The sequence below is a fragment of the Saccoglossus kowalevskii genome, chromosome 5 (assembly GCF_978046115.1).
Source record: "Saccoglossus kowalevskii chromosome 5, keSacKowa6.1, whole genome shotgun sequence".
Taxonomy (NCBI): domain Eukaryota; kingdom Metazoa; phylum Hemichordata; class Enteropneusta; family Harrimaniidae; genus Saccoglossus; species Saccoglossus kowalevskii.
In genome coordinates this window covers 41,640,453-41,662,078 of record NC_140645.1, presented here as the reverse complement: position 1 = coordinate 41,662,078, position 21,626 = coordinate 41,640,453, and the positions used below count along the sequence as shown (strand labels likewise).

The 21,626-nt window shown below is 36.4% G+C and overlaps 1 protein-coding gene across 1 annotated transcript in view; it reads right to left on the bottom strand.

Moving 5' to 3' along the window:
• The window catches only part of LOC146746147 (uncharacterized), a 37,068-nt gene that overhangs the window by 10,140 nt on the left and 5,302 nt on the right, over positions 1-21,626 (bottom strand). The window contains exons 7-28 of the mRNA XM_085499015.1: positions 21,131-21,481; positions 19,767-19,880; positions 18,542-18,889; positions 17,796-17,909; positions 17,238-17,564; positions 16,770-16,883; positions 16,136-16,468; positions 12,899-13,214; positions 12,546-12,622; positions 11,993-12,208; positions 11,301-11,498; positions 10,519-10,806; positions 9,250-9,687; positions 8,209-8,325; positions 7,005-7,181; positions 4,648-4,893; positions 2,785-2,961; positions 2,446-2,616; positions 2,064-2,177; positions 1,175-1,269; positions 741-926; positions 160-228 (exon numbers count right to left, since the gene is read on the bottom strand). Coding sequence (XP_085355141.1) covers positions 160-228; positions 741-926; positions 1,175-1,269; positions 2,064-2,177; positions 2,446-2,616; positions 2,785-2,961; positions 4,648-4,893; positions 7,005-7,181; positions 8,209-8,325; positions 9,250-9,687; positions 10,519-10,806; positions 11,301-11,498; positions 11,993-12,208; positions 12,546-12,622; positions 12,899-13,214; positions 16,136-16,468; positions 16,770-16,883; positions 17,238-17,564; positions 17,796-17,909; positions 18,542-18,889; positions 19,767-19,880; positions 21,131-21,481 — 4,586 coding nt within the window. The remainder of the gene's footprint in view (positions 1-159; positions 229-740; positions 927-1,174; positions 1,270-2,063; positions 2,178-2,445; positions 2,617-2,784; positions 2,962-4,647; positions 4,894-7,004; positions 7,182-8,208; positions 8,326-9,249; positions 9,688-10,518; positions 10,807-11,300; positions 11,499-11,992; positions 12,209-12,545; positions 12,623-12,898; positions 13,215-16,135; positions 16,469-16,769; positions 16,884-17,237; positions 17,565-17,795; positions 17,910-18,541; positions 18,890-19,766; positions 19,881-21,130; positions 21,482-21,626) is intronic.

Below are 21,626 nucleotides of genomic sequence, written 5' to 3'. Positions count from 1 at the left end.
CTGTCATTTCACAAAGATATGGGTGTCTGCTGAATGCCAGGCTGTTTTACTGATTGAATGAATGAGCATAAATTTGAATATTTGTATCTATTTGCTGATAACGACAGAAGTTACATGCCACGAGTGAGAGAACTCATGTTTAACAGATACTCATCTCACCTGGTACACGTTTTCCCACATACTGAATTGAGTATCATCAAGAAACGAACCAGCCACTCTGAACACGTTCTGTAAAACATCAGTTCACATGGTTATATTCACAGCTAGGCACAACAACCCAATAATATGTAGCAGCTTGTCAAGTGTATGACTGTTTAATACTATAACTTAGTATCATGCACAATTGTATATCCTTGTGGACGTTGTGTACAAATACAATAATATTATATTATTAGTTTGTAAAAGTTAATACACTGAAGGGAGAAAAGTTCGATACTAATTCTGTTTTTTTGTATTTGAATTAATTTTATAAGTAAAAAAAATTAAAAATTAAAACTTCATATTTTCATAGATTATATGTATTATACTTCAGGCAATACTAGCTTCTATCAAAAATAAACTGATTTCATCATAACAATTTTAGCCAAACATTGAAGAGTTTTTTTATTGTAATAAGGTCCGGCCACTGCAACAATTTATAAGGTATTGTGGTTTGTAAGAAAAAAAATGACAATATTTCGGCAATATCTAAAACTACATAATATTTACCACAACCACTTAAAATGTCAGAATAGTTATACCTTTAACAAAGCTGATTTCTCGTCTTCTTGACCCGGTAACAATAATGGACGTTTCCACATAATTTGCATAATGAGTTCACTTGCAGCTAGGAGGTCACCAGCCACAGATACACTGCCTTTTTTCGTAACACTGCCCAGTGACGTCATCAAATCATCAACGGATTGGACGTCTGCTATGTCAGGTAACTATGGAATACACAATAATAGTTTGACATTTAACACGTGTTTATTCATTGTACAATATTTCGGTCGTGTATATAACTTCCATTGAAAAAGCATACCGCGACGTGCTTTCAAAAACAAGAGAGCGTCGTACATATGTTCGTGGAAAGATAAAAGGATGAAAAATATTCTCGTCTCATCAATCATTGATATAACCAATTTAGAACATACGAGACACATAACAAGCTTGTTTATTAGCTCTTAGTATTCACCTTATCGAACATTGACAATATACGTTTAGACACACAGCCAGTTGTATCAGGGGGTAACCAACTACCAAACATGTCACAGTATCGTCTCATAAAACCTAATAAATAATAATTATTCAATTAATAACATAATTATACAGAGTAAACATTCTATTGCCATGCATTAATATGAACAGGTAGCTGATGATGTAAATCTAACCGGTCGCATTATGACAATTGTATATGGTCTAACATACTTTAATCATGATCATGATTTTAATCATTTTAAAAATGATTGCACAAACTCACATATATTTACGTCCAATCCTGTTCATACAATAAAAATATTATCCTGTATTTCACCAATCAAAATAAAACAAAAAAGTTTCCTTATTTGTTCCTAAACACGCACTTTATAAATAATTCTTTAAATGTTGTTGATGTGACTCGACAACAAACCCACATTATTCATGTCCTACCAGATCTTAAACTGAAGCCGATTTTCACAACAAAACAGAACACGTGACAATTTGAACAACTTTTAAATGGGCAGTTATTGGTTATGTATACAACAAAATAACATAAACAGAGTATTACTATGCACCCTTCATATGACTAGCACCCTCTAACGACGAAGTGATTTTATGACGTCAATGGCTGAGACGAATGTAATTCACTGCGGCGATATCGTTTTGATCTGTAGTTGTTCATTAATAAAGATTATATTTTTGAGAGATTTGACTACATTTTAGATCACGTGGGAATACACAACCAAACACACCTAACGATTTGAACGACGTTGCCTTCAATCTTATGGGCCATTTTGGAGGCACATGTGCGTTCTGTCGCTAGACGGCGCGACCTATAAGAAACATGGATGCGACACTTCTCAAAAACCACATGTCAAACTTACCAATAGTATTGCGTGGGCAGGGAAGCCATTCAGTTGTACAGTTTGCATTGATTTCTTCCCAGATCAAATTACCGTTAGCCCCATATTCATCGGGACATCTCAGAAATAGAACATCTGTTGTAAATGAAAAGCAAACAAATTGTGGCTTCACTGGTACAATTACTTTTTAAGAGACAGGTGGATTAATATACTTTGTTGTTTTGATCTTTTCATGTCAAATTCGTACGACTATTTCAGGTTTGGTTGTATGAAGTGAACCAAAATCCTAGATCATCGAATCATAGCATCACTTGACATAGGGGAAATTTACATATATCCAGGGAGAACAAATTATAAGAGACCCTGGATGAATGTGTCGCAGTCACAAATGATATCAACGTACCTTCATTTTTGCACCACTCTCCTTGTACAGTTGGCCGTGGCGAACACACTCCTTCTTTCAATGTATAACCATCTGCGCAGATGCATGAATAACTACCCACAGTGTTGCTACATTTCTCGTGACGTATGTGTGGACTGCATCGGTCACTTACATCAAAGCATTCATCAGTATCTGAAAAACACAAGTTTCCAATTGTTTATATAAGCTAGGCCTTAAAAGAGGTTCCGTGATCGAATGTATGTATTGTATCCTGGTAACCAATAAGGGTGAGTCAACACGGCTGTGTGTGATTGTGATATGATTATTATTGTGATTATTACACTAGGAAGAATAATTTACCAATGCATTCTGGGATACCCGTATCCCATTTTCCTTTCATGCACGTGATATCAGCACTTCCATTGATGACGAATCCTTCATCACAAGAGAATGATATTACCGTGTAATCACCAATATCAGCAGGTATTGTGGAAATAATTTCACCATGCGCAGGTTTACTCGGCATAAAGCAAATAGCTGTCAATATAAAAAAAAAAACGTTTTTGAAGAAAATATTCTACGTTTCCCAAACTTACGTGGCATGATATTCAACACACTTGGGTTTCCTGACACCAACGTTTATGTGCATTGGTAATTTCACAACATCAACGGGAATAAATCTGATTTTTTAAAATGAATTTGAGCATGTGAATTCCACCAATGTGGCAACACTGTACAATCTGAACTGATTTATCTCATGTGCCATATAAAGTCTTCATATGTATATATTGATTGTGTAAGTCTTCATATGTGTATATTGATTGTGTAAGGCTTCATATATATATATATTAATTGTGTAAGTTTTCATATGTATATATTAATTGTGTATGTATTCATATGTATATATTTATTGTGTAAGTCTTCATAGATATATATTGATTGTGTAAGTCTTCATATGTGTATATTGATTGTGTAAGTCTTCATTTATATATATATATATATATATATATATATATATATATATATATATTGTTTTTGTAAATCTTCATATGTATATATTGATTGTGTAAGTCTTCATATGTATATATGGACTGTGTATGTCTTCATATATATATTGACTGTGTAAGTCTTCATATGTATATATTAATTGTGTAAGTCTTCATATGTATATATTAATTGTGTAAGTCTTCATATGTATATATTGATTGTGTAAGTCTTCATATGTATATATTAATTGTGTAAGTCATCATATGTATATATTGATTGTGTAAGTCTTCATATGTATATATTGATCGAACTTATTTTATTTCAGGATATTGATTAGTCATACAGATGTAATACAAGATATTTTGGATAGATTGTAAAAGCAAAACTTTATATTATAGATAAAATAAATAAAGATAAGCATTGTTCCATTGACACAATCTGCGTTTTCTGTATATTACCCCGAATGTGTTATTGCCTTCAACTTATTGTTAAATGCATAGTGAATGCGATAACATATACACAAGTGACAATTTGAGTGTGATGTAAAATATGTCAAACTAAGAATACGAAAATATGTTTTCGTAATCTTTTGTATTTTCAATTATGCAGAATAAAATTTATACACATAGCATTTATCACACGAAATTAAGATTGAGTTAACACTATAAAGATTGTCTTGTACTTCTATACCCCTATCAATAAACCACGCCCTCAAGTTAAGGGTCGTTTATATGACGTAAATAAATGACACGGAGGCCGTTCTAATCGTTCTGATCTGTAATATCCCATCAAATTAAAATTATATTTTTGGAAGATATTATAATATTCTAGATGAAAAACGACTACACAACCAAACACTGTGAACTATTTGAACGAATGTCATTTTGACGTCAGGAAGCGGTCTGTCACTAGATGGCGCGATTAATAGGAAAGGTGTATACCTACTTTGTTTGACCACAGACAACTAATTTTATTAGTTGTCTGAGGTTTTACTTGACCACGCATAAGAAGAAACACAAATGAAGACAAAATGAGTGGTATAAGAGATTGCTGTATTTATTGACGAAACACCAATTACATAGACAATAGCAAGATAGTAAATAAACCAACAATAAATGAAGACACTGACAGATACAAAGACACGTCGAGAGAGGAGAGGAATTATGCACTAACTACACTAAATAGAGTAATGCCAGTAAACAAGAGTGGTGGTTGCATTGCCTCACCAACACTCACCATTACAAGATATATCATTATCTGAAATCCAACCTGCTCCACTACATACGTAGCTCCCACTTCCATTCAACGTGAATCCGTCTTCACATTCTATTTGTATTTTACCAGATTTCATCGGAAACATGTATTTTTCCGCAAATTTGCTGTGATCTGGAATTTTGGGCTGGCCGCATACTTTTGAGATCCTTGGTGTTATTAGGGATAATGACGAAGCTCTTGGCGGCGCTGTTGTAGTGTTATTGTTATCTTTTGGACATAAACAGGTACAGGAGTAATAAAGAAAGCCATTCATTACTGGAATTTGGTTTACATCATGTCAAGGGTAAATTACGTGTCAATATACTATATTCTGATTGGTGGATATAGTTCTAAACATTGATGGATTGGTCAATTGCAATTATCACCAAAGCCACGTGACACAGTAACTTAAGCACATGCCATGCATTGCGTGACACATTTACTAAATATTGTGTGTTTACACACGTCTACGCATGCGTGAATTTAATTTATGCATGCAATTTTGTTTTTGATATGCCAGACCTTATATGGTCACAGGCATCTTCAAACCACTGGCAAAGTTGTAAATACAACGTTTCAAAATAAAAACAATGCCCTGTTTCATAGAATGAGTACAAATAACTCAACCCCAAACGTTTTGGAGATTTTGAATAACATTTCTAAACTGGATTGTGATAACGTTGATTCTTTCGTCAGTACATTCCAATACATCATTCTAATGACAAGAACTGTAAATTTTCCTAAAGTACTGCAACACCAAGTACGTTATTTGTATGGATCATAATTGTCTATTCTCTTACAAAGTAGTTTGGCAATCTTTTCATATAATGCAGTTAGTTCATGTCTTGTGCTATGTGTCAATTAATACTGTAATGGAACTACTTTATACAACAACATTTAGTTCACATGGTCTACGACATTAAACATTTTAATTAGTAATGGGCTGGTAACTAGGGACATGCAACTCACATAAGAATAGAAGAAGATATCCGTCAAAGATCATGCAAGACAACATTTTAGACTCCTGGTGAACGAGTTATAATAAACATCGCGTGATCCACACTGATATACGGTTTTAGAAAAGTTACGTATCCCTAGTTACATTTCCAGTACATTATTCCCTTAAGGACGAAATACTTCTGTAGCATAAATAGACCTCATTCACAAATGGATACGGAGATCTCGCTGAGAGCGAGAGAGAGAGAGACTTGTTTTGACCCCCCAATTAGTGTTCAATTCTACCGCCATCACTGTTTCCCTGACGTACGTAACAATTATATTTGGAACAGTCGACGCATGGGCAGTAGAAAATGGATTTCGGGGGCAAAACTAGGACAATGTTCACATCATAGATAATGCTTTGATCAATGATTATCTGTTAATAGCAAATACTGTTCTTTGTAAATGGGTAGCGACTCAAGCAAAAAGTCGTCGCGCAGTACGTGTTCGAATTTCACGTAAACAAAAAATGTATTTTACACGCGTTGTGCACGTCACTATGGGTCCCATATCAAACAGAACGCAGCGTGACGATCGCCGCCATTTTAGTGTACAACCTATGTTAGTTTGGTGCAACAGAAGTGCTTCGTCTCTAAGTAAAATTAAAAATACCACACACAGCTTTATAGCCTATAGCACTATAGTTCACTGAACTGACATATACATGTAAGTGCAACACGGGAGTCCTTTTGAGGTTTCCTACCAAGACACAGTGGAACGTCGTCATTCCAACGACCCTGGATACATATGATGCTTTCAGGTCCGTAGAAGACATAATTCGCGGAGCACGAAAAACTCATATTGTAGCTATGCGGGAAAGTAAGAGAGACAGCGCCCTCCTCCCACTCAATCTCCCACTCAGGGGGAAAGCATGGAGCATGTCCTCAGATGACAAAAAAATTAAAACATGAGAACAGCTGAATTATTGCATGCATACTCGTTTCAGTCTCAAATTGAGGGAGAAAGATACAACACTAGGCTTGAAAAAACGCTGAACAGACATTTTGGATCTTCTCATACATTCAGCTCTCGAGAGCTTAAGTCGTCACCTGCGCATGCGTCAGATGCCCATAGCGTGTCATTATTTACAAACAAGCGTCTACCCATGAACCTTTGCGTTTTTAGCGTATGCTGTTATCGTCGCGTGGGACTCAATTCCCGCGCGTGCGCAGGTGACGACCCTCCCGCTTTAACCAATAAACATGTCTGCATTTACATAAAGTTTACCGCCGTGCTTGATCAATTTCCATACAATTTCAACATTTATTTCAATTTGCTTACCAGCAACAACGATCAACTCGTAAAACTATGTAAGTTTATAATATACATTAACTAATTACCTGGCGATGCAATTCTATAATCATTGCAATTCGGACAGTCACAATTTTCAGATCCTATTCCACATCTTCCTTTAGCGGAGCAACAAGGTGATTCTCCTTCCGGGTCACAGAGTGCAGTTTGTCCATCCGGTGCATCAAAACCAGGACCACAACGCAGATCACTCCGCCAACGATTACCTATTTGTGAATAATACATAACAACAATCATTGAAACGACACATTCGTCCACTATTGTTTGGCTGTACTACTTGTGTATTCCGAAGAAGCCATAACAACTTATATGTAAGAGTTTATATAAGGTAGTTATATCATAACTACATTTACGTAAAGTGATGTCTTCAGATCACGAGGTTTGTCGCGGAGGATATGCCTTCTTGTAATAAATAGATACAATAGCATCAGTATTTTTATTCTAACAATGTCATCAAGTCAGCAACAAAACTATTACAATATAATTTGTACTATTTTCGCTTTAATGGGGATATTGGCAATTCTTACCATATAAATCAGTGCATAAATCAAGGTTGTGCGTCCAGCATGTAAGACTTTAAAGCGGTAGGGTCGTCACCCCCCCCCCACTCCCTATATTTAGGGGGGCCTATGCTTGTTCCCTCATTTTTTTTGACCCCCCCCCCCTATCTAGGGAAAAGAAGAAAATTTAACCCCCCCTTTCACGGGCTTTTCCGATGAATTTCACCCCCTATCTAGGGAACTTTTCAGTCTAGAACTCCTTTTAAACCCCCCTTTTTTGTATATCTCGGGAAGTGTTTTGAAATACACCCCCTATTTTGAGAATCTCGGGAAAACAAGCAAAAAATACCCCCTTTTCTACGATTTTCTCGGGAAAATGTTCCCGAGACAGATCGTCAAAAAGTACCCTCTTTCCCGAGAAAATGGGAACGCGCATGCGGCCCCCTATGGATCCTGAGTGGGGGGGGGGGGTCGTCACCTGCGCACGCGCGGGAGTTGAGTCCCAAGCAACGATAACAACACACGCTAAAAACGGCTCATGGTAGACGCTTGTTTGTAAACAATGACACGCTATAGACATCTGACGCATGCGCAGGTGACGACTCCCCCGCTTTAAATTACACACAAACAGTAATATTTAAGTTTGATTTTAGTAACTGAAGTTGATAACAAAAGATCAAGTTCAGCTTGAGACGATCGATTTGCAGCGCGATTATTCATCTTATATACTCACATGTTTGACATCTGTCACCTGAACAATATTCCGGACAATCACAGAATAACTTAGTGGGTGTAATATAACAGGCTGCTCCACGTTCACATGGATTATATCGGCATGGGATCGCGTAGTCTGTAAATATATAAAACATTGTTGATGGCATAGCAGCAACATAATGACATGCATAATATGCAAATCAATCTTGCATCAAATCGAAACAAAATAATTTACATCAGTTACCATGGTGATGTTGGCCAAGTGTAAATAATCTCGACCCAGGGATGACTAGATAATAGTTGACGTGTTGAAATGTTATAATTTTAAGTTTCAATTTCCTCTAATCGGTTAAATTTTGGTGAAAACATCGTGTATGAGTAAACTATTAGAACATGTCGTTGTATCACTATGGAAACCAGCCCCACAACACAACTCTTCGTTTTCGACCAATAAAATAAACTTCAATGTTCTTGAAGGTAACAAACATTTGATGATAATATTTTATTTCCTGAACATGCCGATGTTTGTTTATTGAAATGTCAATTTTATGTCCCTCAAAATCAAATCCTAACGGTATTTTTTGTGTACATATTAACATATTAAAATATATACGTAATATAGATGGTTTAGTTATTTTCTGGAAAAGATACCAGTCTCCAGAGATAATACATTTTGTTTTAAAGTCGCGCCCTCTAGCGATAAATATCTATGTGACGTCAAAATGACGTATATGGATGAAAAGTATGGTCGTTCGCATTGACACGTGTTTCGCTGTAGTCGTTTGTTATTAAGAACATTGTAAATCTCCCAAAATATGTCTTTTCATTGGCGAACGACTATAAATCGACTATAAATCTGACGATTTGAATGACACTCCTTTCATTCATTTACGTCACAGAAATGTCTGTCACTAGAGGGTGCGATTTATAGGGAAGTTGTATTGTAATGTAAAAGTAAAAGAGTATTTTCTACATTGAATAATTTTACTTTGAATGCATACTATATACAGAACCTCAAGAAACCATTAACAAATATGATACACGAGTTCAAACTACTTACCATCTCGGGGACACTGGCGAATGTGCCCATCACTTCCGGTCAGGGTGATCATAAGGTGACTGAGACGAGGTGTGTTGTCAACCTTCCATATTAGGAATGGTACTTGTTCTGCTTCCGCAATAGAGAATGTATCACCTTCTCGGGTAAACCACAATGGATTGTACAACCTTTTTTTCAGATCGATACTTTGAGATTGTATCGCCGTAATTGGTGTGGTTCCGCTGCTGACCGTGACGTCATCAGCTGTTATTAACACACTGGTGAAAGGGGCATCCTCTTTCTCAGTCAGAAAATTGATACCCAGCTCACTGTACGATTCTTCGAAGAACAACTCCATCATTGTGAAAGACGACTCGTCCTTAGAGGTTGGCCAGTGTATCACAGCGGACGAAATGTCGTCGGTTGGTAAACTGGACACAATGTCATATATATCACAACCTGTAAAAACGAGATACCCGAAGAGTGAACGCCCTATCGAGCAAGTATTATCCCGCTAAATTTTAACATTCATTTTGTATGTAACACAATGATATTCCGGTAATGCCATATTACAGAGAGGAGTATCAAAAGATGGAAAACAAGTTTTCCAAATGTGGGTAAACATGCTATATTATTACGTGTTACAGCCCTCGATTCACATACACGAGTACACGAGTATTATCGTATTCTACGACTGCGTCTTGGGAAAGCTACATTGTCATCCTCTAGACAATTTTATTTCTCACAATAATAAATGACGCGAGTCGACTATTTGTCCATGTAATGATTTATTCTAATGAAGTATACTATTTTGTGAATCTAAGGCGTAAAAATAGCTGTGATATATATAGTTTAAAAATCACGGAAAGGTAGATAATCAATAGCAAATGCAAGTTCAGTGCCCATTGTAAGTAAATCTTCTGTCCTTTGCTGAGTTTTGGAGAGAGTTTGCCTCGCATCGTTAGAAATAATTAGATATACTAACACTTATATAAGTGCTATCTATACAGAATGAATTAGTCATCTGCGCATAAGGTCTTTTATATGTCGTAATATTTTCACTATAGCCATAAAAACTCGTCAGTGAGATGAATTTAAGTGTGAGCAGGGTTCTTTGGCGACCAAGAAAAGTGTTCCTGTCACTTTTGCGTTCATACAGTATGTTACATCATACGTACTGCATCGTGTTAGATACTTATTACAACACATTTATAAAAATTATGTCTCAACCTAGACCGATAGCCGCTGTAGAATAACTGAATAACTCGGTCAAATAGTTCTATGACTTACATTGATACGCCGTCTCAACATAAAAACTCGCACCATTGCACTTTATATTATCTTCTATTTGAGTGCTGGGCGTCAGATGGACATTACATTGACTTCCCTGTTTACAGTCATTCAAAAACTTATCCCACTCCGATGTCCAGGTGTAGCAATCTGTGTGCATATGGTCTCTCGTGCGAAGATAGCAGCTATTGGCTGACGTGCGGCCGTAATTTGCATATAGCAACATGATTTGTTTACTTTCAGGACATGTCAGCTCAACGTCTCCACCCATACAAGTCGTTTCCGCATCTGTAATAGTAATTCAAGTAAGTATTGTGATTTATGCATTTAACGGGAAATACCAAACAGCTAGCTGTCTTACCAAATTGACATATTTTTTCCACTGAATACATGTATAATTCAAGTTGTTTGTGGTTTGTAAGCTGTGACTCATAGCATTTATCGTACATGTTAAAACTGACAATTCTTTACCAGATTTGTTAGAATCTAGAAGTAGAATAGAGTCTATTTACAACCGACCGCCGAGATATTGTTGAGAACCCTTCCATAATAGTGGTCCATCCGTCATCGCTATCCACTGCATTCACGTTCAAAACATCCTCGAACATATCCTGGTTCATATGGTCAGGGGAACAGCGGATGCGATTACATAGTAAATAGAAAACTATTCGGGAGGGGGCAGAACAAGTCTCGTGCCTCTGTCACTCTAAATGAGATTTCGGCGGCCAATCACTATCGAATAAAGTCTAGTCAGTTCAGGAAGATAAACTAACAATGCTTACCAAGAGGCGTGAAGACCTGAAATTCGCACATCTCTAGATATTCAGATGGCGAATAGACAGTCACGTACCGACCAATTAAAGACACATCGCATCTGAGAACCAGAGGCATTTCAACACTTTCACTTGGTGTACGACGGCATAAGGTAGAATTTGGACCAGCTCTCACTTCAAGACCATCAACATTAACGAACTCATCAGCTGCAATGTTTGGATATAACAAGAACGTTCCCTTATTTTCTTAATTGAAATACAAAATATATCATTATACATCTGTCACCGTAACGCCATAAGTTACAGCGTGCCGCAATTTTGCAGTATTGCACTGGGTATTTTCATCCTACCATATAAGGAAATGCAAATTCCAAATATGGAATGACTACGCGCGTAAGCGTTCTCTAATAATATAATCAAACATGGCTGCCAGACAGTATGCCGTCGAATCGACCTACGCTGCGCGTCGGTCGATACTCCCGCTGTACTGTCTTCGTGCATACTTTTCGGTATCCTCGTAATAACTTGATATTATACAAATGTATTGTGTAAATGCCATGTATTTTAAGCATAAACACTTATTGGTAATTGGTTACGTGTCTGCAACCCAACAAGCGCGTTTGTCATTGGCTATTGTAAGAGGATTAATACATAAATTAATTTTACTAGTAGTTAGTTGCAATGTATATTATGTGACTCACAATCAAATGAAGAAGACGATCTCAAGTGTAATTTAACGCCAACAATTTGGAAAGTGCTCCCAAGATTTACTCTCCAAGATCTGCCAGCTGTACTACTGTCTTCGGTCGTCATTTTGTTAGGGCATTCCATGATTCCGTCAACGATGTCTGGATCAGATATATATTCTTTGTTTTGGATTAGCCATGCGTCTTTCCTGTATGCAACGTTTGTTAGCCCTGGAATAGAGCAAGATGTGTAATATAGAATATAATATCAAATATAACCCCTACATGCTTAATCTCACTGGTCAGTAGAAAGATGATAAGTTTATCTGAACAAGAGTGGATACTAATGAAGATACGAAATATACATAACCAGTTATTATCCTAAGTAATAATATTATTATTATTTTTTATTATTGTAATTATAATTTACTTGTGCAAAATAAAAAAAAATTGTCACGAGTGAGTGCATCAAAAATATATTTTATATATTCGGTAAAGGAATTCAATTTGGCTGAGGTGATCAGCCACGTCAATTTCATTGCGTTGATACATATATAAATGTGGTTACCGTCATTTTCACATATGAAGTACTGTTCAGTTGACTTATCGTTTGCCTTTATTTTCACTTCATCATCTTCAGTGGCTCTATGGAAATGTCAAATAATGAGTCAAAAACGTTGTATAGAAATTGTTAATTCCCTCGAAGAACAGAATCACTGTACTTTGTTCTGGCAGACCTAATTGTGTATTTTATAAAGTGTTTTAACGTATTTCTACTAGTTGGAAATATTAAAGTTTTTGCGTTTTCTTAATTCATATATTACCTGCTTCATAATGTACTAGTACATATGAAGGACACGTAAACGTTCTTACTAACCGTTTATAATAACAATATTATAATGTATTTATCTAACTACTTACGATAGACTCAGACACGTGTTTATAATACTCAGTTCGTTTGGTTCATCTTCATCCCAATTAATCCAAGATAATTTCTGTCCATAACTCGTCTGGTACGGACCAGTTTTAGTCGCTCTTTGGCATGCATCAAACCAGAACTGCGTGTCCGTTAGCTGTTTCGTTTGTAACACCTCGTTAATATATGCACTATTCGTTTGATTGGATAATGTGGCTAGCCTACCACCTGTGACGTTGCACTGAGATGCTGCTCCGTACCAATTAAATGCACGAGTGTTGTAGACGCCATATCTCAGTGCGCTACTCTCAAGTGATGGAACTAGGTGGAGTAAATACAATATATTATTATGCCTCAAGTATGAGACAGTCAGTGTTATTAACCAACATCGGTCACATAATCCCAGCGTCGAACAGGACACGATGTGACAATTGCAATGCTCCATAAATCGACGTTGACATGAAAAATAACTATTGTTTCCTTGCCAGATTCGTGAACTTTAAACCCAGTGAATATGCTCAAAATAGTGAAATTGAATGCCAGCGAAAATAAATGGTTTCATAATATCAATAAATGTGCACATTATAACTACAAAATGCCTTTTTATTATGAAATTCGATTGCTGAATAGCCAGTTATAAATTTAATTTTCAATTTTTTTTATAAAAAAATGTAGCAAAAACAAATTAATGAGCACACTCTTACAAACTCAAGAGTATTATGTTCAACCACCCAGATCACGTGACTTCATCTCATTATTGCTGTATACATTAACACCTTTTTTATCTTATGAATATATGAAGATGTGATGTCAGTTGTATTCATATAGCTAGCGGCACTTGAGTTGATTAGTTTATGAATAATTTAAAATAGGTAACAACAGTTAATAATAAACGCAGGGTTTTCGTGATGATTTATGCTTGTATTGCAACGCGTGGCTACGTGACTGTGATCACGTGACATAACACATCTAGGACACTGTGAAACGCCTTCGTGCATTCATTTCAGAAATGTGTCAGTGTAACAAGGGTTTGTACTTTCAAAGGAGTTTCATACGTAAGCCAATATACGCCAATGCCTAAGACTTACCCAATAAAGTTTCATGATAGTCTTTGGATTCGTTTTATATTTTGAAAAAAACAATCGCACGCGCGGTAATTGAGTCCCAAGCGATGATAACATCACACGCTAAGAACGCAAAGGCTCATGGGTAGTCGCTTGTTTGTAAACAATGACACGCTATGGCTAGCTGACACATGCGTAGATGACGACTCACCGCTTCAATTAAAATCAAAATATTAATCATCAAAAGTCTACAATGGGGTTTCTCCTATACGATACAATTTCCATAATTTACATACTAGTATATCATCAATGCACAAATGTGCCATTTACATGGACCTATTTTTTGTTCGAATAGTAGTTCGGTTGTCATTTTTTTTATCCTTTTTGAATAACAGCTCAAAATAAACTACACTGTTATTAAATCCAGAACAACGGAAACGAAAGTGGCAATTATGAGAACATATTCAGGGCGGGGTGGGTGTAGACACTAATCTGGAACTTAGCTCATGACCGAAAATTACAGTTACGTTTATTTAATTTAATGGCAAATTCAAACCTATCTTTATACTTTGGTTAGTACTTTGCAATTATCACGTGGGTAGCAGCAGAATGTATCTGGACAGGAACAATAAATCTGTGAACTGAGATCGTTTCATAAACATAATTAAACTCTGGTGACATTGCGCTTTGTTATATAATATTATTCCCTTTATCATAGTTTGTTTCAATATGAATATGTATTGTCATAATTAATTTTGAATACAAACAAGTTTTGGGGTTGAACCAACAGTGGGGAATCAGTCTACTGAATGTCCTTGATAGATGTAAATATCGTAAAAAAACTTAAAATTATTTTAAGGGACATAATTTCCAGCTTTATTCAAAGTAATTTAGTATTAAAACAAATGTCTCATCTCAGAAAAAAGTGCTGCATTTAGACGTGAATAGATTGATGAAACATGCAAGATAACAGAAAATCTTAGCTGGCTTTTGTCCAAGTATTTTATACAGATGTATGTCAAAATTAATGATTCACTGAGACAAATATGAACTGCCTTATTATATTCATTGTGTAACTACTGTATTATATGAAAAGTAAAAAAAAAACCTTTATGAATAACTATCATGTTACAAGCTCTGCTTTGTATGCAAATCAACTTAAATAGTTAGTTGGTGTCCAGTGGAGAGAGAAGTCAACAGTACTGTTGCCTCCTGAGAACCTACATCTTCAAACACTGCAATCTTTGTTTTTGAAGTGCGTTTTCAAATTAGTATTATAAAAGCTCTATCATTCTGTTCCAATAGCTGAAACAAATTCCTGTGAGTTTTCATTTGTCGAATGAACTGTTTGTCAAATACAGAATACATATATTTTAGTACAATTTTCTTTTCAAAATGTGGATGCTTTATATATATTTTATATGTATTGTTTTTGATTTGATAATTTTGAACTAAACAGATTTTCTATTAGCTTCAGATCTTGATCAAAGTTTGGCACCCAGTTCATAGGAGTGCTTATATTGATTTTCCGACATCTTGTTTTCTATAAAGATTTTATTGGTAGGTTTGCAAATGTGTATCAGACTGTGCAATCTCTCCATGAGTTGGTTTTGAAACCCAGTATGGGATTCTGAGATACATTACCAAGGATATTATTACAAGATAAATCATTTGCTTCATTGAACACATACAACAATGCATATTTCCACTGAGATCAGTGACCTTTGATGTGTATCACCAGTGACCACTCAAGTAGAAACAGTCAAACTATTTTATCAGATTTACTCAATCAATTTTTGCATGATATTTTCATATAAGACATCTGTTGTTCAAATTCAGGGAAGACTGATGAATAAGTTGACCAAGTTTGGTGAAGTTTGGAATAGAATTAATAAAGTTATTACGCACACAATAACATTTACGACGGACAAAAATCTTTCTCTTAATATACCTTTCCCTTCCATCTTTGATGGTACGGGCAAGGTAAAAAGACAATAGGGATAGGGCGCCCCCTATTTCAACATGTATTCTATTTTCTTCGTAGAGGGATGTGCATTTTTTTGTTATTTTAACTCATTTGAGACTTAGCTCCGGAATATACAACACTATGGCAAACACAATGCCACAAGTAAATTATAACTGTTACCCCCGCTTGATAATAGTTCCGCCTATACTCACTTGCTTTCACTAGAACCTGAAATCCTACATCGGTGTTCTTGGAATCAGTCGTGAATATGAGTAGGGCTTCGCGATAAGGAAGCGTCATCTTTAAATTTGTGTAGTTGCCATATAAGGTCAGTATCCGTTGCTGTGAACCAAATTGAAGGGCAACCACATCTCTCTCAATCTCCGTGGAAAATGTAAGGAACCAAAACTGCAGACTAGCCTCGTCCAAGGCTTTTATTTCCCATATACATTCCGTGTCGTCCAGATAGTTGTTTGGGAAATTGAATGATTCAATGATGGCCGAATCGCCACTGAAAAGCCTTATGTTTCGTTCACCGCAGCAGTCTACGGGTAAAAACCAATAATATCATAATAATGTTTTATCTCCCAGAATGCAACTAGGAACGTCTGTTACTTCGTGTGCCCGTATTCACACATACAAGGTCAATTCTGTAGCCAGCGAATTCGTTCGGGAGAACTATTGTTCAATCTTCAAAAAAGTATTAGAGGCATAGACAGTATAGCTCTCGTGTAATTAATACGATATCTCGCGTTATCATTACGAGTTATCATGATGTATTTTTTTACGTTCACAATGGACATTCGTACATCAGAGATTACAAAAAAATATTGAATGGCCACTCACCAATTTCACAGTTTACTCCCCTATATGCACGCAGACACGTGCATACATATCGAAACAATCCGTCTGTGCATGTACCGCCATGTTGACATGGATTCGATGCACAGTCATTGCCATCTGAAAAAGATAAATTAAAATCATCAAAGGTTAACAAGACTGATTGAATGACTAATATAATCTACTCGTCTGTACGGGACGTGCAGCAAATGCCTGTGTCTGGCTGATGGACGAAGCACGCTTATGCTGACTGTACATTCGGTATAGACAGTTACGAACAAATGCACAAAAGTGATTTGTGATTACAGTCTCACTAAGATAAATTCTTCTCGGGGAATCCATGTCTATGATTTAGATAACTTAAATATTTCAATACGATTGGCATGGCTATCCAAAAATGTTGGACAGACAACATGTATAAAATACAGCCAAAGAGTAACAATGTTATTAACCAGCTTCAAATGTGCTGCATACCTCCAATGACTTTCAAGTAGAAACCAGAGCCTTCGAGAGTAGCATTGCTCTCAAATACGATGCTAATATCGGATCCCTGTATTTCATAGGTTTCTTGGTGAGTGTTTCCACTGGTAAATACGCGATTTATCTTACTGCCACCGGCAAACGTCAGCTGGTCGTCGGCAATATTGATCTCTAGAACGGTTATAGACACGCCGACGCCATCAACGGCATTAACTGTCCAGTTACAGGTCGTATCACGCTCATAAGAGTACGGATATAGAGGCGAGCTGATGTTAGCCGTGTTTCCTCCGCCCAAGTCGTATCGTAATACTCCACACTGTCCTGCGAGATAATAGAACAACGTCATCAGAATTTTGAGAGTTGCGTAACAAAGTATTTTATATATGCCACAGGACGCAATTTCCAATGACGTCACAATAGACTATGTGATACCTTATTCATGAATGTGTTCGATTTGTATGATTATTAAGCAAGCACCATTCGATAAAGTGGCATGAAATGACCCGGGAAGGTAACTATTCAGCGCGATGTCTAGATACTATTTTCACTTACCAATTTCGCATCTGTCTCCTGTGTAGTTGCCAGCGCAGTGGCAAGTAAAGCCAAAAGGTACATTTGTACACGTTCCGTCATTTTGGCATGGACTCGAAATACAGGCATCAATATCTATAAGTGACATATAATAAACATTTGTTAGCACAAATTACCCAAATAAAGCCTTGTGTACATTCCCATGAAACAAATTAAATATGCTAAAACATTGTAGACGCAAAATATACAAATAACAAAGTGCTAATATATATCATATCATAACAGTGATTGAGTGACTGGAAGAAGCTTATTCACAAGGTTTTAAAGGGAATTTGTTCCATATAATCTGTACAATATAAGTATCTTGCTTTCGATCGCCTACTTCTACACACAATGCAGACTCTCTGAGTCGAAGCGCAAAAAGTATTTGCGTTGTGCGCAAACAATAACGCACACTTCACGCCAGCTAGTTTGAGTTTAAGCTCGTACAAGTGCTTGTAGGCATAGTGCCAATTTGGAGAAATGACGTTTATATCTTGAAAATATTAATTTTCTCCTCTCAACGCAAATGTTGCTCTACAACTCCTATCATTATCCAAACAAATGACCATTTGACGTTTTTTATGTTCAAAGGGCCATGTTTCACTTTTTCCCATATAATCTGCATATTTTCCACTAATTTTGTAGATTTATAACTTATATATAAACTGACATGACACTTGAAATAAAATCAGTAAATGATGATGAATACTATTATTTATACATACCCGCTGAAACTTGAATAACGAATCCTCTACTGTGTATATACATGTCACTTTCGAACGAAACCCATGCGTATCTATCGTTAACAACGTACGGTGTATCATAACGGTCACGGTCACCACTGAAAGTGAATAATTTGTCTCTGAATGTGTCTTTTCCGGATCCGATGGTGATCGTGTCAAAGATTTGCTGTGTCTCCAGTACAATAAATTCAAAAACAATCTCAGTGCCGTCGACAGCTTCAAAGATCCACGTACATTCTTCGTTTTTGTCATAGTCGTTTGGAAAGTTTGGTGATGTTATGTTGGCCTTACTACCGAGGGTTAGCAGTATATCCCCAGGTCCGCATCGAGCTAGAGAAAACAACACAGTACCCATGTATATTTATATGGCAAATAAAAAAATATTTAATTGCGGCAGTCATCCTGCATGCAAAATAAACTCATCTATTTTTGTATTTTCGTCATATCACCTTATTAGAATCATTAAAAAAAAATTTAACCGAAAATAAATTATGACAATATACTCAATATAATAGTACGTAAAAATTAATAAACCTAAATGCAAATGTTAGCCGAGGTCTTGCTGAAAGAACCGCATGATCTGTTTTGCGACTCAAATACTATTGTTCCCGGTTCACTGCTCCCCTGAACTATGTAACCATGGTGACAAAAGAAAATGAAATCGACACTATTTGTGTAACAGGCACAAGACGCAAACTTCCCGATCCGCTACGTATAATTGTTATTATATTAGCACACGGAAAAAAACGATAGACATTACTCAATGGTCATTACGCAAAATTACGACCTTTTGAGATTTTTTTAGCTATTTTCCCGAATAAAATAATGGTAAGGGTTTCTGCGTTTAGTCCTCGGTATACATTTTCATCACACCGTTAGTTAGAGAAAATTACATTAATATTTTTTTTTATAACACAGATGTTTGAATTTGCCAACGGTCGTTCTATAATATTCGTTATTACATGTCATAACCACAACTCTCAAATATGCAACAAATTTACTACGAATATTCACAGTAACAATGTGACAGAAGAAACTTCCCAATTCGCGACAGTCGTGATACACACGACTTAAATCATTGTCACTTAATTGTTACAGCACGTAAACCACTCGCTCACCGCTGTTTTGTTTAGCAAGCAAATAAGTATATCGACCTAAATTGGTTTTGTTCAGTGGCATCTATCTCCATGCCCCCCCCATATATTACCTATCTCACATGTTCTTCCTCCATACGAGGCCTGACATTCACACTCGTAGTCTAATAATAGATTTGTACACTTGCCACCATTTAGGCAAGGATTTGAAGAGCAGTTGTTCACATCTGTATGGATGAAGAAGTGACATAGTGTTTCTGTTCAGTTCAGAGGCATGTGAAATTGAGCCCTGCGTAATACAAGTATTGAGCAACATCAAAGCGAAAACAGGAACATAATCCTTTTTATTTTATTCTGAAAATGATCACCGTGGTTAAATTTTAATATATTTGGTATGATGGAAAAACCTAACTACAATCATAGACCCTCTAACAGGGTCTATGCTACAATGCATGACAACGATGTAAGTAAAATACGTCATTACTATAAATCGCGCCCTCTAGTGACAGGGCGCTTATATGACGTTGTTGTTCATTGACCCCATTTTTTTCGCTGAATTCTGAAAGAAACGATCACAATATATGATAGCATTATGTCAGGCAATAAACCATTTTTATAATCGCGCCCTCAAGTAATGAAACAATTCTATCACGTAAATGGGTAACACGAAGGCCGTTCAAAGCGTTGGTATTGTTTTGATCTCTAATCGGGAGACTTGACTATATCCTTGACGACGAACGACTACACATACAAACACAATGCTAAATTTTGCACTCACCCTTTTACGTCACTTCAACGTCACAGTCATTAGTGAGTGCAATTTATAGAGGGGGGGGGAGGTTATTTTCGTTCAATGTAATTGCAATATTTTTTGGTTCGTACAACGTAAATTGAAAAAATAAATTCCGTAATTCTGTAATCACAGGCTAGACGTACAACGTAATCAATCAAATATTTTTTCGTACACTGTAAAAATGTGTCATTTTCTCGGTACGCACAAGAATTTACATCCAAATAATAAAATCGTAAAGAATAATCCAGGGAAATTACATTTTAGAAACTGTAAAACGACTAGATGACACAATTCACTGCAAAATTGAATGTCAAGACGTAAAAGGCCCTCTAACCGAATGAAGAGCATTACGAGGGTAAGATGCGCATGCGTCTCTACACGCGGCGCAGCAATGGCGGAGAATTTGAGTCGGAGAGCTCTTCGGACCATTCAATGTTCCATTTTTTATCACTGTAAACTGTAAAAACGTCTTTTTTTTCTTTGTAAATTGTAAAAAGCCCTTTTTATTTCCCGTAAAACTGTATCAGCTACCCCCCTTGCCCACCCTCTTTATATGATAGTGTATTCCGTGTCAAAAGAGTGCTTGATGCTTCCAAAGATTTGATGTCAAGTATTGTATCCCCAGATTTGTAGTTTATAGTAACGTACTTAGATGTACAGAAATGCTTTGCGATATAAACTTACCAGCCACTGCTTCTATCCAAAACCCAGGATAGTTGTCAACATCATCACTCTCAAACCGCATCCATGCATCTTTATTTGGTACTACAATTTCCCGTATTTTCAGATTACCACTGAAAGGAGTCCCTTTTTGTTTTGCATCAACCACAGTCCCCGAACCAATTCTCAACGTGTCGATTTTCTCTTCTGTGCGGAAATCTCGAATAACCAGCACGATTTCCGCGCCCTCAGCGGCGTGAACACGCCAGGCACAGTCTTCATTGGAACCATAGTTCAGTCTGTCAGAATAGTTCGGCGACTGTATAGTGGCGCTCGTTTTAAACCCAACTACCAGATTTCTTTCCCCGCACCGATCTGTAGAGATCGCAGAACATAATAATGCATCATAACGCATCGGAAATACATAATAAGTGCTTTATAATATATTGATAGTATCCAATAATGCATTGCAGATACATTATGCTGCATGGATGATACACAATGGTGATTTAGCGATAGA